The sequence below is a fragment of the Asterias rubens genome, chromosome 20, assembly GCF_902459465.1.
Source record: "Asterias rubens chromosome 20, eAstRub1.3, whole genome shotgun sequence".
Lineage (NCBI taxonomy): Eukaryota > Metazoa > Echinodermata > Asteroidea > Forcipulatida > Asteriidae > Asterias > Asterias rubens.
This window is the reverse complement of record NC_047081.1, coordinates 5,165-22,090: the sequence shown is the minus strand read 5'-3', so window position 1 is coordinate 22,090 and position 16,926 is coordinate 5,165. Positions and strand designations below refer to the sequence as shown.

The following is a 16,926-nucleotide window of genomic DNA, read 5'->3' as shown; positions in this document are numbered from 1 at the left end:
AATTTTCACAGGTTTGTTATTTTATATAAGTTGTGATACAAGAAGTGTGGGCCTTGGACAATACTGTTAACGGAAAGTGTCCAATGGCGCTAAGTTCAATGTAAATCTGTGGACATTGTGTTTTTTGTCCTACAAAAGAACCCAGACCCTATAAGCTAAAATGTAATCGGGTGAATGTGTAAATAATATTTACATAGAAGCTTCAAGTAACCTTGCCAACAGTGTGTGGATGAATTTGAAACCTCTTTTCTTTGTGTGTTTATACAAAATGGACCTGGTGAAACCTTCAATTATTTTTTTCTTTTCCGTGAAAAGAATTTTGTTTAGAAACTCACAACTTTTGTACATAATTACCTTATCATTATTAACCCACTTTGTATTTCTTCCCATGCCACTTGGAAATCGTTATTAAAAACTGATATTTTATTAATGTAATGTTTTAAAGCTGAACTTGTAATGTTCTTGCTGTTTGCAAAATTATTACTACAGTGTATATGCATGGCTTTTAAAAATAAAATTAAGTATATAATGCTGTATTTTGAAATGCAATTAAAAGCCTATATGCAAAAGCAGCGGTACATAGTTGTATTTGTGTTTTATATTTGATTATAATGTGTCTGATTTAACTAATGTGATGTGAAGATGGTACCATTATATTGTATTTTTCAGATTGTTTACATCAATGGAATGAATCCACAATTCAAGTATTGTGTAAATAATGTACAATGTACAGCATGTTTTGGCATGAAGGGACAAGATAATAAGATAATGATTTGATTAATTAAGATTGCACACACTTTCAAAACAAGACATGTGTGCAACCTAATTTAATTGGCCGGACTTCAATGGGTTTCACTTATCAGCTGTTTTTTATTGTACCCAAAAAATGCTTTTGTTGAAGTCGCTGTTGTGCTTAATTAAATACACACCACTGAAACCTTCAAACCTTTCTTACATATCAATATTTGTCCATTTATTCTGATAATCTAAATCTTGAACATTATTATTTTTGATATTTATTACACAACCAAAAGCACAGGCATTCTATAACACGATGAATGGGAGACAAACAGCTTCAGATGTCTGAGGAAAACCCCAAATAGGAAATGCCTTGCAATTAAGTAGAGGCAGGTAGACTTGGTTTCTTAAATGAGGTACATTGGAGATTAAATTTGTTTTACAATACTTCTGTTTGTGCGTAAAATCCCAGTGTTTGTGCCTTTACACAAAATCCCAGTGTGTGTGCCTTTCTGCACATCAACTTAAACGCAAGAATTTTAAACAATGGGGCAATGCTTGGGCCAGGTTTTCTTTGTTCTAGTGCTACACCACAGAGCTTCGCTTCAGACAAGGGAATAATTAATAGAACAATGAAGTTCACTGCAATCAGTCATTTATAAAGGTTGTACAATCTCTAGGTCATCTTCCTTCAGAGTGTTGTGTTTTTTCCCTGGCCATTCCACCCAGGCAAGGAGGTGACTGTGTTGGAGATGCATTCTGGGACCACTGTAAGGGTGTCTTGGCCTACAGGTGGAGAAAACCAAGGATGTAAATAGTGGATGTTGTATATGACATGTAACTTGACCCAAATTATTGCTCATTCCTGCGTGACATGATATTAATAACAAAGTAATTAAATCACTAACCTGGATTGATAAAGCATGGACTGACCCTTGTAATTCTTCCTGTAGTACCTCATTGATGAGACGATGCCTCTTCAGTAAACTCTCTTGGTCAAACCTGTTTGACACAACGACTACTTTAAAGTGTGTTTCGGAGCCTCTGGGTACATTGTGCATAAAGCTCTCATTGATAACGTCCAGATGACTTGGCTGCAAGAAAACAACCATTTTGACCTTTACCACTTGACAAAGCATGCATGTGACCTTTAACTTAGCTGAAAGTGCCAATACTCATCACAGGTGAGGTAGTTTTAAAGAGACTCTTGTGTAATTAGTAGTGGTTGGGATTCAATTTGAAGGGAGCGTTGGGGTGTATGGTTTGATAATACAACATCTAGGCAGTAGGGTTGATGTCTTTTATATCAATACACGCATTGGATTCAATTTGAAGGGAGGGTTGGGGTGGATGGTTTGATAGTACAACCTCTAAAAATCTAGGCAGTGGGGTTGATGTCTAATAAAAATTTACTCGCATTGGAGTCAGTTTGAAGCAAGGGTTGGGGTGAATGGTTTGATAATACAACATCTAGTTGCAAGTTCGGGTGGCGACCATTTGTCAACCACTGGTCAATGTTCCATAATTACCTATGCATTGAATACATCCTGGGCACCAGGCAAAATCAACCAATGGTCGACTATAGTGCCTCACTCGAACTTGTTCTGGGCAGTAGGGTTGATGTCTTATCAATACTCACATTGGATTCAGTTTGAAGCGAGGGTTGGGGTGGATGGTTTGATAATACAACCTCTAGGCAGTAGGGTTGATGTCTTATCAAAGTTTACTCACCTGAAAACTGTCGGTCAACTTCTTTATTATGCTTGCCTGTACCGGCCATTGTGTGTCCATACTAATGTAGCGGATCAGCACTTGCTTTGGTTGTTTTAAGGTTCCTTGTAATGCTCTGAATAGAACTCTGGAAACTGTAACAGGAAAATCATAAAAAGGGAAATAGTGAGAAGCTCCCCAACTTTTGTAAAGAAGAGTCAATAACATATAAATACTGGCACGACTGTTGTACACCGAAGCAAAAATAATGTGCATGTATCGTACTACTCTTTTGTACTATAAAGTAAGAAGTTTCTTTACTTGCCTTTAGCCATGTCAGCTGGCGAGTCAAGCCACCAACAATTTCATAAATTGTTTGCTATCGTTGCTTGTCGTGCTTGTGCGGATGTTAATTATCATTATTTTTAAAAGTATAAAATATTGCAAGCCATTAATCCATTACATATTTTTTCTACAAAATCACGACAATTGCAAGTTACATGTAGCTGGCTGTATTCAGGTATTCATTTGCAAATATCATGCCCAGCATTTGATTATTAACCCAGCCCAGCGGTTGGACTCCTCCGATTCGGCGGTAAGCACAAAGCAGAGCCATAAAATTGAGCCCAAACTTGACTTTGTTTGAGTATCGGGGGTACACAGTCAAGGTCCCTAAAAGCATCTAAGGATCCGCTTCTAAAAGTGAAGGTCACTAGGCGGACAAGGAGAAGGATGGAAAATCAACAAACAACACAACAAGTTGAATAATGGAATACCATTATATATTACAACTATGTGATTCATATGAATACACTAGACTGTATCTCAGCCAGTCTCGGTGAGCTGTGTATAATATAGCTGGTTATAGCTACGAATTGGTAAGGAATAATCCAGGTCCATATTTTCCTCCATATTATGTCTCACCTTGTTGAGACTTAGACATCGGTACAATTACAAGTGTAGAATCTGTGTCTGGAAACTATGGAGGTATAAATCAACCATTCATTTTGTACATCATCAACAATAACATAGGGCGCCCTCAAGGGCCGGTCACTCAATGTCGGTGCATGGTGGCGCACTCACAGGTAAAATCATACGGCTTTTAAATCCCATTGGCAATTAATTTGTGACAAAACAAGGAAACCACCTCGAGAGCTGTCGACTAATCAGATCTTGGTATTTTTACCTGCACAGTTCTTAATGGAGGGCATTTAACACACGAAATCCCATTAAGAATTTGTGACAAAATAGGATCCATGGCCATCCAATCAGAAGCAGACAAACCTGCTGAGCAGTATTCATGAAATTGACCCCTGGATGTGTACGTGACATACTACGTCACACAGAGCAGACCAATCAGAAAGCTATTATCCATCTATTGAAATCATTCATAAATACAGCATGCATATCTTCGGGCCCAGCTTTTGTTTGTTGTTATCATGTGGAGTTTTCTACCCCTCGACTATGAGCCTTTGTTTTGATGATTTACCCAGTTGTAAAAGTATTACGTAAGTTCTTTTTCTTTTCTGTTAGCACGTGATTCAGTGGAAATTTCCGTTCAGATTTCTTTCACTTTTGTTAAAACTCTGGCAGCGTGGTTGACCAGTTGACTCAACGCTAAGCTACGGTAAGGGTGGTTGTGGCAGGATGCGGATAGTAACTTTAAAGTAAGGTAGATGACTGAAGTTAGTTAGATACTACTTAATATTTATGGGAGTATTTTGCCTTGTTTTCCTGTGCACCATGTGCTATGCTGTGCTACGTTAGTAAATGCTGTGTTCGCCGTCTACATGTAAATGCTTCTTCTCGTATCAGGACGTCCTGTTTTCAAGGTGTCCCTATAATCCCGGCAAATCTGTTACCTCTCGTGCTTGATGTAAAAACAGTCTCTAAATAAATTGTTTGTGGTTTGACCATGGTTTTGACTTGCCAAGCAAAGAGTCTGCTATCCCTTGACCAAAACTTAGAACCATGTAAGGCTCCACTCGTTAGTTGCACTTGCAAATGCAAATTTAGTGCTTAGGCGTTTCTACAACTTTTTACAAGGTACAACATTTGGTCACAATGTTGGGCCATATAAAGAAAAATTGCCCTCTGGAAAAGTTTTCTCAAAAACTTTTTAGCTTACATTTTACGAGGATCAGATCTTGTGACTATTCTGCTGAGCATTCTGTGAAATAAATACAGAGACTGAAATAAGCCATGTGCCCTGTATCATGGAGAATGTTGTTTTAGCCCTCATTAATATTAAAAATTAAAACATTTGCTAGGTGATTCAATTGTCACTATTTTTTTATATATTTTACTATATATATTAAGGAAACAAAATAACGAAAAAATAAATACAAATACAAGCCATTTACAGCTCAACAAGGTGGGCTAGGAAACGTTTTGCCCTTCACACTCCTGGAATTCTTATTTAAATAAAACTGCATCTGGCAATTAGTCTGTTCTCTATGTTGTTTGTTCTCACAGTGAGCTCAGCCGCGTTGGTCCAGAAAATTATCCCTGCAAAAAAAGAAGTAGCAAACAAATGCTCACCCAATTTTCACCCTCGTTAGTTAACATATGCCTCCCCCTCGTTGAATTGTTTTAAGTTTAAGACTAAGTTTCTTATTGTGTCTGCCTCATCTCTGTTTTTTCCTTCAATTTAACATCTAATTATTTGAAGTTTACAAGTTCTAATGTAGCCTGCCTGATAATAGTCCAAACATTGATACATAAATGTCATCCACTTTACTTTTTGAGCATAACATTGGATTATAAAATTGTGTCTCTTGTCTATAGTAAATACAATAAGATTCTTTAAGGCAGTGGACGCTATTGGTAATTGTCAAAGACTACCCTTCACAGTTGGTGTATCTCAACAAATGCATAAAATAACAAACTTGTGAAAATTTGAGCTCAAACGGTCATCTAACTTGCGAGATAATAATGAAAGAAAAAAAACCACCCTTGTCACACGAAGTTATGTTCGTTTTATGGTTGATTTCGAGACCTCAAGTTCTAAATCTTAGGTCTCGTGATCAAATTCGTGGAAAATTACTTCTTTCTTGAAAATTATGGCACTTTAGAGGGAGCCGTTTCTCACAATGTTTTATACCATTAACCTCTTTATGCTAATAATTATTTTGAGTAATTACCAATAGTGTCCACTGCCTTTAACGTCCCATCCGAAGGACAAAGCAATTGTCCTTCGGATGGTTAACTTAACAAAGTTAAGTGTCTTGCTTTTAAGGACACAAGTGGCACGGCTGGGGATTCGAACCACTCCAGGTTATCTTTGTGGGCTAATGCATACCTCCATGTATTAAGTAAAAACACTGTACAGAAACTCTGCGGTTGACATGCTCTCACTATGAAATCTTCTTCTAGTTCATCATTCTCCTTGAAATTGTCTTTTACAATCCCTTTTGACCTTGTTTTCATGGAGTTCTCTGCTAACTAGCCATAACCTTAGTTTTAAATTATTTTCACTGTGATGTACTGCCAAACCCTCCTAATATGGCTACATAAACACAGCCAGATAGATTACTGTTTAATGAGGGGAAGTCAACCTGAGTGATAAGTGGTTTATTGGTAAGCCTTCACCTTGTTTAAGATCAGCAGTACTGTGTCCAGCCATAGAGCTAGGGTCCTAGCTCTATGGTCCAGCAGTGTCCAACATACTGTGCTTGTTTACATTTGGAGTAGAGCATGACATAGCATGAGCAAATGAGGCCATGGAATTGGGGAAGTGTGAAATTACATTTCAGAGAATTAGTCAACAATTTAAAAGGTCTTGGATGGGGAGCATTCCTTGAAACCATAGTGAAAGTCACAGAGCCCAGGTGAAGAAAAAAATGCCCCAAGGTGAATTGGATGGTTCACAAAAGAGAAACAATTAAATTTCAGCCAACTCCTGCGTTCAATGAGATTTTGGATGGTATCACAGTGGATAGTGTCTGGTGTGATATCTTTTAATTTACAGAAACAACTTTGCCAAAACCAAATACTCCCAGCGATCATTCATTTACAATCCTGCATGTGGAATGGGCTGCTTACGGGAAACCGATCTTTGTCAAACTTCTTTGAAACCTGATCTTTTTAAGACTGGTTAATAAAAGAAAGTTAAACAGTTAGTGGTCACTCTTAAAAATAATGTTAATGAGACAAGTTTCGTTAGAAGCCTACACACACGTTTTTTTTATAGTATATGGATGGTTATGGATTCTGGATTCAAGCGCTTAGTTTGTGATCCAAAAAGGCTAGGGTTTCACTTTGAACTTAGACCTCAGTGTGGCAATGAAATTTAACAAGTTTTGGAATAAGATGACGTTATAACTTTAAATCAATGTTTAAGTATTTACCAAAAAATATATCTTGAGAACCGTAGTTGCTACATGTAAGATCTTTGCACCCTTTGAAAGACCCTGGATATTTTTTTTAAAGCTTACACAAAGTGTGTGATCTTTACTTCTATTTAAAAATTAAAGCATTTGGATACTTTTGGTAACACAAAAGACAATGTCCGCAGATTTACATTTAACTTACACCAAAGATAATGATTGTGTAAAGCTTTCCTAAAAATATTACTATCTGAGGTGCTGTAGTTCTTGAGAAATTCGCTCTACATGCTTAGTAGTTTTTGTGAATGATAACGGCAGGAAAACAAGAAATGTAAATGCACCAAAAATACAATTACATGTCACACGCATTATAAGCAAGTTTACATGTAGATGGTATTCCAATGCATTCAGTCTCGTTAAAGTACTTTATTTAGCACCTTGCCCCTCGTTCTAAAACTACTCTCTAACCACTGGAGCTACCATCTTTTACTCTGATGTTGTCAAACATGTTTCACAACTTATAGAATGTTACCTTTGTTTCCCAACATGCAGTGACTGAGATTGAGAACCTTGGATGGAGTCCTTCTCATCTACATGCTCTCTCATGACAGACCCTGCAACCACTGTAATCCCGTGGTATTACGGCACAGAGGGATTACGTCCACCCTAAAGGTATATTATTATCACCATTTATTCACTCTAACATCAAACCTGCACCAAACTGCATGAATAACAAGCTCACTCCCATCTACACCATCACTTTAAAATCTACTAAGCTCATTTCCATGCTTGCATGTTACATCTTAACAATCAGGGGTTCGTTCAACGACAGCGAGAACGTACTCCATCTATAACTCCACACCATCCGTTATCAGTCACTTGTCATGTAACAACCACTCACACCATTTATATGCACCTGAAATATTCCCAAACTAAATGGAATAATTCTGTTAGGAGGTGCATTTTCTGAATGTATGTGTTTTCTGTTCTTTATTTACTGCAATGGTGAAATGCGGAGCCAACTGCCATTGGAATACGCAATATGGAGTCCAATGGAAACTGCACCAGTCATTCCAGGGCCATGAAGACTTCATTGGAGCTGTGGTGAGCGGAGGTTGCTGTGAGGAAAACAACACTTACACATTTTAAAGTTCAGGAATAGAACCTGAAGGTAAGTTTATGTTCAGGATGTTTATAGTTTGGAAGTTCATGCAGGACCAAAATTGTAAAAAAAAATCCTGAAATGATGATATTTTGTTAATTTTTGTTATAGCCAATGAACACTTTCTGAACAGAACAACAAATTAAAGTTCACTGATTTAAAAATAACTCACAGGGTTTACAGAAGGTAATGGTTAAAGACTTCCCTGTGAAATATTATTCCATGAAATGCTTTACTTTTTGAGAAGACATTAATACAATTATCAATTCTCAATATCGAGAACAACTGATTTATTATAAACACATTATTTTCCTGTTATTTTTTCCCGACTCTAATGACTGATTGAGCCTAAATTTTCACAGGTTTGTGTACAAGTTGTGATACACGAAGTGTGGGTCTTTGGAAAATACTGTTTTATCGATGATGTGCTATTGCTTAAAAGAGAGCCTCCTGCAAAGAAAAATGTCAAATTGAGTTTTGCGCTTCACTACTTTTCGAATTTATATGAAAATTGTTGAGTTCTTTTTTTTTTGTTTTTTGGGGGGAGGGTCTCTGACTTCATATTATAATTGTGTAAAATGCCATTTTGTTTGAAGCCCTTCAACATCTTTTATGTTTCATGTTCTTCAGCTGTGGTGAGCGGAGGTATGCTGTGAGGAAACGACACTCATTTAAAAGTTCAGGAATACAACCTGAGGGTAAGTTTGTTTTCATGATGTTAATAGTTTGGAATTTCATTCAGGACCATAATTTGTAAAGAATTTTCCTGAAATGATGATAATTTGTTAATTTATGTTAAAGAGGGGCTCCTGCAAAGGTCAAATTGAGCTTTGCGATTCACTATTTTTCAATAAAATTGTTTATTTGGGGGAAGGGTCTCTGACTTCATATTGTAATGGTGTAAAATGCCATTATGTCTGATGCCCAACAATTTTTTGTATAGAAATAAAACAATAGTGGATATCATTGAAATACATGGTCGATAAATTGTTGTACATAAATTGTTCATTTCATTTTGAAACTCTGATCATTCAATCCAAAGGGCATTACATCTGAGTTAATTTGACTGACACAGAAATTCCTCTTGGGAATGTACAGACACATTTTTTTAATGTCCGATGATGTCATGTTACATTAACTCAGTGATTGAGCTAATTTTGTGGTTTTAATTGAATGCAGTTATTGAATGATTCTCCATATACAGGTGATGTCACAAGGACAATGGCTACCAAGGATCATGGAAGGAGGACGAGGGTGTCTTATGGTCTGAGGATGCAAGTTTCCAGGTAAGATGACTTAAGAAAGTAAAATACAGTATAAGTTATTACTGTCTGAATGTATCTATTTTTTGTCTTTTATTTACTGCAATGGTGAAATGCGAAACCAACTGCCTGTGAAGTACGGAGTCCAATGAAAACTGCACATCAATACCGTCTGCGATTGTGCTGGTGATGTCCATCCGCCGATGATCAAGAAGACAACCGCTGGTTCCTGGCTTCATAGAGGAGTGTTCCTGTCTCCCTGGTCGATGAGAGAATGCATTGCAGTCTGATGGATCAACAACAGATGTAATAATTATGGCAACTATATTTGTTTTGACATGAAAGTAAAACAGATTTTAAACATGTAATAACATAACTTTAAAGGATTGCGCAGAAAGTTTGTTGCGTCAATCTTTCTAAAACAATCGATGTCTTTGAGATGACATAAATAGTTCAAACTTGTTGCTGAAAAGCAGCGACTGAACTCAACTTTTGAACTAACTTAGTGACGTAGTTGTTGAATGATTCTCCATATACAGGTGATGTCACAAGGATAATGGCTACCAAGGATCATGGAAGGAGGACGAGGGTGTCTTATGGTCTGAGGATGCAAGTTTCCAGGTAAGACGACTTAAGAAAGTAAAAAACAGTATAAGTTATCACTGTCCATAAGTATTAATTAGTTCCTTCACTTGTTAGCTTTGTTAGGGTTCCTGCGCCAGGAGTGTCACAGACATGGCGCATTATAAGTTTCCTTTATTATTATTATTATTAAGTCGTAAAAAAAGTGCTTTTGAAAACTTAATGTGGCTTATTTTGAATGGCCAAACAAAACTAGCTCAATAAAACCATGCAGTTTAACCCTTTAAGGAACATTACAGAATTGGTTTTGCTAGTAAAACATTGATGCCAAAACAAAAATGAATAAAACGCTCTTGAGCGATAAACTCCAAACGCGAAATGAGATTATTTATTTCTCATCAAATATGAAATTTCAGACAGAAATATTTCAAGGGATACTTTCTACTATCATCATCATTAGACCATGTAAGTTTTATGTAAATCTGTGATCTTCACGGTTTTTGTTTCTTACCAATTCTGTAACGTTCCTTTAACAGAACCTAAACATTCTTTTCTTTCCTCTAAGTGTTCATCAAAGTTTAACGAAAAATTTACAATTTATTTTACGATTTGCTAAATGCAGACAAACAAGTTGATGAGAAATATTTGACTCTAAAAATTCAAAGAAATAAACCCTAACGAATAAAATGATTGAAAAACTCAAACCCACATTTATGTTGACCTAAATTATTCCCAAACTAAATGGAATAATTCTATTTGGAAGTGCATTTTCTGAATGTATCTATTTTTTGTCTTTTATTTACTGCAATGGTGAAATGCGAAACCAACTGCCTGTGAAGTACGGAGTCCAATGAAAACTGCACATCAATGGCGTCTGCGTTCCCGCTGGTGACGTCCATCCGCAGATGACCAAGAAGACAACCGCTGGTTGCCTGGCTTCATAGAGGAGTGTTCCTCTCCCTGGTGGATGAGAGAATGCATTGCAGTCTAATGGATCAACAACAGATGTAATAATGGCAACTATATTTGTTTTGACAGGAAACTAAAACAGATTTTACACATGTAATAACATAACTTTAAAGGCAGTGGACACTATTGGTAATATTGTCAAAGACTAGTCTTCACAGTTGGTGTATCTCAACATACGCATAAAATAACAAACCTGTGAAAATTTGAGCTCAATCGGTCATCAAAGTTGCGAGATAGTAATGAAAGAAGAAAACACCCTTGTCACACGAAGTTGTGTGCGTTTAGATGGTTGATTTTACGACCTAAAGTTCTAAACTTGAGGTCTCGAAATCAAATTCGTAGAAAATTACTTCTTTCTCCAAAACTATGGCACTTCAGAGGGACCTGTTTCTAACAATGTTTTATACCACCAACCTCTCCCCATTACTTGTCACCAAGAAAGGTTTAATGTTAATAATTATTTTGAGTAATTACCAATAGTGTCTACTGCCTTTAAAGGATTGCGCAGAAAGTTTGTTGCGTCAATCTTTTTACAACAATCGATGTCTTTGAGATGACATAAATAGTTCAAACTTGTTGTTGAAAAGCAGCGACTGAACTCAATTTTTGAACTAACTTAATGATGCAGTTGTTGAATGATTCTCCATATACAGGTGATGTCACAAGGATAATGGCTACCAAGGATCATGAAAGGAGGACGAGGGTGTCTTATGGTCTGAGGATGCAAGTTTCCAGGTAAGACGACTTAAGAAAGTAAAAAACAGTACAAGTTATTACTGTCCATAAGTATTAAGTCGTAAAAAAGTGCTTTTGAAAACTAAATGTGGCTTATTTTAAATGCCCAAACAAAACTAGCTCAATAAAACCATGCAGTTTAACCCTTAACAAAACCTAAACATCCGGGGCCCTAAAGCGGGCCCCGGACCCCACGCCATAATGGCTTCGCGCTTTGCGCTCGCAGGCTTCGCCATCGCAATTTCGTCTCTTTTTTTTTACCAAATACTTTTCCTTCTTTTTTTTGAAACTCCATTCTCATGCCTGTCCTTTCTTTCCTCTGATGTGTTCATCAGTGTTCATCAAAGTTTAACGAAAAATTTACAGTTTATTTTACGATTTGCTAAATGCAGACAAACGAGTTGATGAGAAATATTTGACTCTAAAAATTCAAAGAAATAAACCCTAACGAATAATATGATTGAAAAACTCAAACCCACATTTATGTTGACCTAAATTATTCCCAAACTAAATGGAATAATTCTATTTGGAAGTGCATTTTCTGAATGTATCTATTTTTTGTCCTTTATTTACTGCAATGGTGAAATGCGAAACCAACTGCCTGTGAAGTATGGAGTCCAATGAAAACTGCACATCAATGGCGTCTGCGTTCGTGCTGGTGATGTCCATCCGCCGATGACCAAGAAGACAACCGCTGGTTCCTGGCTTCATAGAGGAGTGTTCCTGTCTCCCTGGTGGTTGAGAGAATGCATTGCAGTCTGATGGATCAACAACAGATGTAATAATGGCAACTATATTTGTTTTGACATGAAACTAAAACAGATTTTACACATGTAATAACATAACTTTAAAGGATTGCGCAGAAAGTTTGTTGCGTCAATCTTTTTACAACAATCGATGTCTTTGAGATGACATAAATAGTTCAAACTTGTTGTTGAAAAGCAGCGACTGAACTCAATTTTTGAACTAACTTAGTGATGCAGTTGTTGAATGATTCTCCATATACAGGTGATGTCACAAGGATAATGGCTACCAAGGATCATGGAAGGAGGACGAGGGTGTCTTATGGTCTGAGGATGCAAGTTTCCAGGTAAGACGACTTAAGAAAGTAAAAAACAGTATAAGTTATTACTGTCCATAAGTATTAAGTCGTAAAAAAGTGCTTTTGAAAACTTAATGTGGCTTATTTTGAATGCCCAAACAAAACTAGCTCAATAAACCATGCAATTTAACCCCTAACAAAACCTAAACATTCCTTTCTTTCCTCTGATGTGTTCATAAGTGTTCATCAAAGTTTAACGAAAAATTTACAATTTATTTTACGATTTGCTAAATGCAGACAAACGAGTTGATGAGAAATATTTGACTCTAAAAATTCAAAGAAATAAACCCTAACGAATAAAATGATCGAAAAACTCAAAACCCACATTTATGTTGACCTAAATTATTCCCAAACTAAATGGAATAACTCTATTTGGAAGTGCATTTTCTGAATGTATCTATTTTTTGTCTTTTATTTACTGCAATGGTGAAATGCGAAACCAACTGCCTGTGAAGTACGGAGTCCAATGAAAACTGCACATCAATGGCGTCTGCGTTCGTACTGGTGACTTCCATCCGTCGATGACCAAGAAGACAACCGCTGGTTGCCTGGCTTCATAGAGGAGTGTTCCTGTCTCCCTGGTGGATGAGAGAATGCATTGCAGTCTAATGGATCAACAACAGATGTAATAATGGTAACCATACTTGTTTTCACAAGAAACTAAAACAGTTTTTACACATGGAATAACATAACTTGAAAGAATTGTGCAGAGAGTTTGTTGCATCAATCTTTTTAACAGTCTACCTCTTTGAGATGACAGAAACTTCAAACCTTGTCATGAAAAGTAGTGTTTGAACTTAATTTTTGAGCTAATTTTGTGATTTGATTTTGAAGGAGTAGTTCCGTAATGATCATCAGATGATTACATTATATTAGTCTCTATATGGTTTGTACTGATGTGAAAACAACTTTCTTTCAGATGGCGCTCCCCTAGAGGTCATCCGCTAGATGGCGCCTATACAAGAATGCTACCAATGGCCATTGATGTAACATTCTTAGATCGGCTGAAGGACACAGCACACAACCAGAAACAACTGAGCTTAAGATGCTGATGCTGGACGGGGGCGTTGAAGGCCGCCATCAGAGGTTCCCAAGATGGCGTCAGCTAAAGACAACCTGTCGCTCAACTACTACTTACATACAGGTTATTGTGATGACTACTTTTCTCCCATCCTGTCAACATGGACCATGAAGATGTGACATCACAACACAAAGATAGATACGTCATGGCTTGAGGAGATATACATCAAGTATATCTACAACTACTTACCAGGATCCTTGAAGGTAAGATCTCTTTTAGCTAATAAATCTGAGAAATCCATTAACGTGCGGAAAATAAACTTTGCTTAAACACAAAAATTGAACTTACAAATCTTTTTGTTTCAATTTTGTTTTATATCATATATTACAGGATGAACAGAGTGGAACAACTAAGAGTTGGTTACGACAAGATGCTGAGCCACGGTATGCAGCACCAATAAAACTGTTGCTTCAACACAGTCTTTGTAAAGGAGGACTATTTCTTCATGATGACTGCCCTCATCTAAGGTTGTATCCAAATTGGTGGTACCAGCTTCGACTGTTACTAAGGATGTACTTCGACCATTGAGTAGTCGTTCCAAGAGCATGAACAACATTGAACAAATCTTCCAATGGATCTTGATATTACAGCATGATCAGCCGGATTCATCTGCAGATTGAACTCACTTACACAACAAAGTTTTCTTATTGTGGAACAATGACTTGAATATTAGTATTGTTTGAAGCTTTGCATGGTGAAGAGAAATAGGAAGAAACTATAAATATGTATATTTAACTTGTGGGTACACTCTTTTGTGTGAGTGTTGGCTCTGAAAAGACCCTTTGTTTGTGTGAGTGTTTGATCAAGGCTGATTTGTCATGGTGTCCCAGACTGCCGTGTGCTTGATGTTTCTTGATTCTCATGGATATGAATGCAGCAGGTCTCCTCTATGTGTCATCGCATTCGGAGGGAATGCTGGTCTTCTGTGTGAAGTGATGTTTGAATCTTGTTTGTTTCTGGGTTGAGCTTGGCTGACGATTTGTTGGAGCTTGTGAGATGCATGGTCGATGTATGGAAGGGTGATGGTAGCCTTGAACTGCGGACTTTTGTCTACTTGTGTGGAGGAATGCTTGGGCTGGCTGCAGGAATTGAAGGTCTTTTATTTAGTCGTTGAGTTGTAGTGATGTCTTGATGTGATGAAGTTCCTGCTTCAAGCTGCCTTGTTCAACTTATTTTGTAGACAGAATACGTAATAACTTGTAATGAGATAATTCCTTACAAGTTAATGTATTCACATTTTTAATGTTGCATGTTTGTAATGAGGTATTTCATTACACTCATGCAAAACATTCTTGCAATGAAATACCTCATTGCAAGTATGTCAAAGTTTCAAGTGCGTAATGAAGTACTGCATTACAAGCATGAAACAAGTTATGTAAATTTGTAATGCAATTGCTCATTACAATTATGAAACAATAGGGCAAACTCATTACAAATATAAAGACAACAAGCTTGTCAAGAAGTGTATATGAGTGGTTTAACATTACAAACTAATAAAATTTAGTTTTACTTTTACTGAATTTGAATATTGTATTAAATATGAATGGTACCTTTTATTGTGTTGTTCCGTTATTCATCCAAACAATATTATTAGTGTTCTGGGGGTACCCCCACATGGTGGCCACCATGTTTTTTTTTGTATTAGTTATTATTTAAGGACATGTAAATATTGTGACTCACATTGGGTTCAATAACTGTTATTGAGGGTTTAAATTACAATGGTCATGACATTGTACTGTGTTACTTGAGGGTGTTTGAGTCCTCATTGTTATGCTAATTAATTACAATGTTCATTGTTACGAGCTAGGTAGGCATTAATTTGTGCATGATGTTGAGTTTTTGCTCAATAGAGGGCGCTGTTCGCCGGGCACTGAGTACTAGTTGTTATATTAATTAATTACAATGGTTATAACAAAGGTCACAACATTTATATTATCTATTGTTAATTGTGTTGCATTAATGTCACACTCGGTATTGATATTCTTTATACCTTGCAATAGTTGAGATTGCTCGTTAATTATGTTTTTTTAATTTTATACAAAGGACATGACATTAGTTTTATTATCTGGTGTTAATTTTGTGCCAAAAATGCCACACTGAGATTGGTATATTGTGATATACCATTCACAACAGTTTTATAGTTGAGAGTACTTGTTAACATGGTTTTTTTTAATTCAAAATTGTTGACAAGTTTGATATTCGCCTATGTAGATAGCTATTTGATGCTAATATCAGGGTTTTCAAGAGTACTTTCTCACAAGAGTGTTTCTTCACTCTGCAGACAAAGGGAGCTAGCCACTATAGTAATGACTTCCGATATAGGATATTGATTGAAATTATGTAATGTATCTAATCTTAAACAAAGGAAAGTAATTAATTGGTTTTACTGCAAGAAAACGGTACTGTATATAAAATTTTCTTTAACCGCATAATCATGGTCAACAACTTTAATTGAACAATTGAAAGCATTTCTGAAGTCATAGTTATTATAGATAAGTTTAAGTGGGGTTTTCCAGAGTATTTGTTATCTCTGGTTTTTCACTCCGTAGGCTAGGTATCAAAGGGGGGTAACATTTCAAAGAAGCAATTGTTGTAATGGTTACAAACTTGGATGTATTATGATCCCTTTAACTGTTGTGGGGTGGAAGATGACAACCTTCACGTGGTCCACCCTGTTGTTAACTAATGTCATCAAAGACCTTTTCGCAAATTCTTTTGCAAAGCGCTTACTGTTGAACGAGGTGCATGCTGATCCAGCTCGCAGTCAAACTTGATCGCTATGCATGCGTACCAAGTATTTGCGATGAGGTCAAAACCAATCTATGTAGCAACTCCTTGTTTTCATACTGGTGTTGTCTTGTAGCCTAATTATTTTTAGTAGGCCCTATTAATGCCTATTACCATAACTATCAATCACTTAAAGGCAGTGGACACTACTGGTAATTACTCAGAATAATTATTAGCATAAAACCTTACTTGGTAACGAGTAATTGGGAGAAGTTGGTTGTATAAAACATTGTGAGAAATGGCTCCCTCTGAAGTGCCATAGTTTTTGAGAAAGAAGTCATTTTCCACAAATTTGATTTCGAAACATCAGATTTAGAATTTGAAGTCTCAAATTAAGCATCTGAAAGCACACAACTTCGTATGACAAGTGTGTTTTTTCTTTCATTATTATCTCTCTACTTCGACGACCGATTGAGCTCGAATGTTTACAGGTTTTTTTATTTTATGCATATGTTGAGATACACCAACTG

At 36.6% G+C, this 16,926-nt stretch overlaps 1 protein-coding gene and 1 long non-coding RNA gene across 5 annotated transcripts; one reads left to right on the top strand and one right to left on the bottom strand.

Annotated features, from left to right (window-relative positions):
- Positions 1-63: 63 nt before the first annotated feature.
- Positions 64-3,625, bottom strand: LOC117303730 (DNA-binding transcriptional regulator BolA-like). Its single transcript, XM_033788032.1, has 4 exons — positions 3,373-3,625; positions 2,470-2,603; positions 1,647-1,832; positions 64-1,524 (listed from the first exon to the last, which is right to left on the bottom strand). The coding sequence occupies exons 1-4, from the start codon at positions 3,389-3,391 to the stop codon at positions 1,420-1,422; spliced, it is 444 nt and encodes a 147-aa protein (XP_033643923.1). The 5' UTR covers positions 3,392-3,625; the 3' UTR covers positions 64-1,419.
- A 4,157-nt stretch (positions 3,626-7,782) lies between these two features.
- LOC117303731 lies at positions 7,783-16,307 on the top strand. 4 transcript variants are annotated; one of them, XR_004520538.1, is made up of 6 exons: positions 7,783-7,947; positions 8,569-8,636; positions 11,405-11,486; positions 13,044-13,222; positions 13,508-13,872; positions 14,000-16,307. It is a non-coding gene; the product is annotated as an uncharacterized LOC117303731 (long non-coding RNA). The 4 variants fall into 4 exon arrangements; XR_004520539.1 differs by lacking the exons at positions 7,783-7,947; positions 8,569-8,636 and adding an exon at positions 9,299-9,506 and having other exon boundaries at positions 13,044-13,213; XR_004520536.1 differs by lacking the exons at positions 7,783-7,947; positions 8,569-8,636 and adding an exon at positions 9,300-9,506.
- Positions 16,308-16,926: the final 619 nt, after the last annotated feature.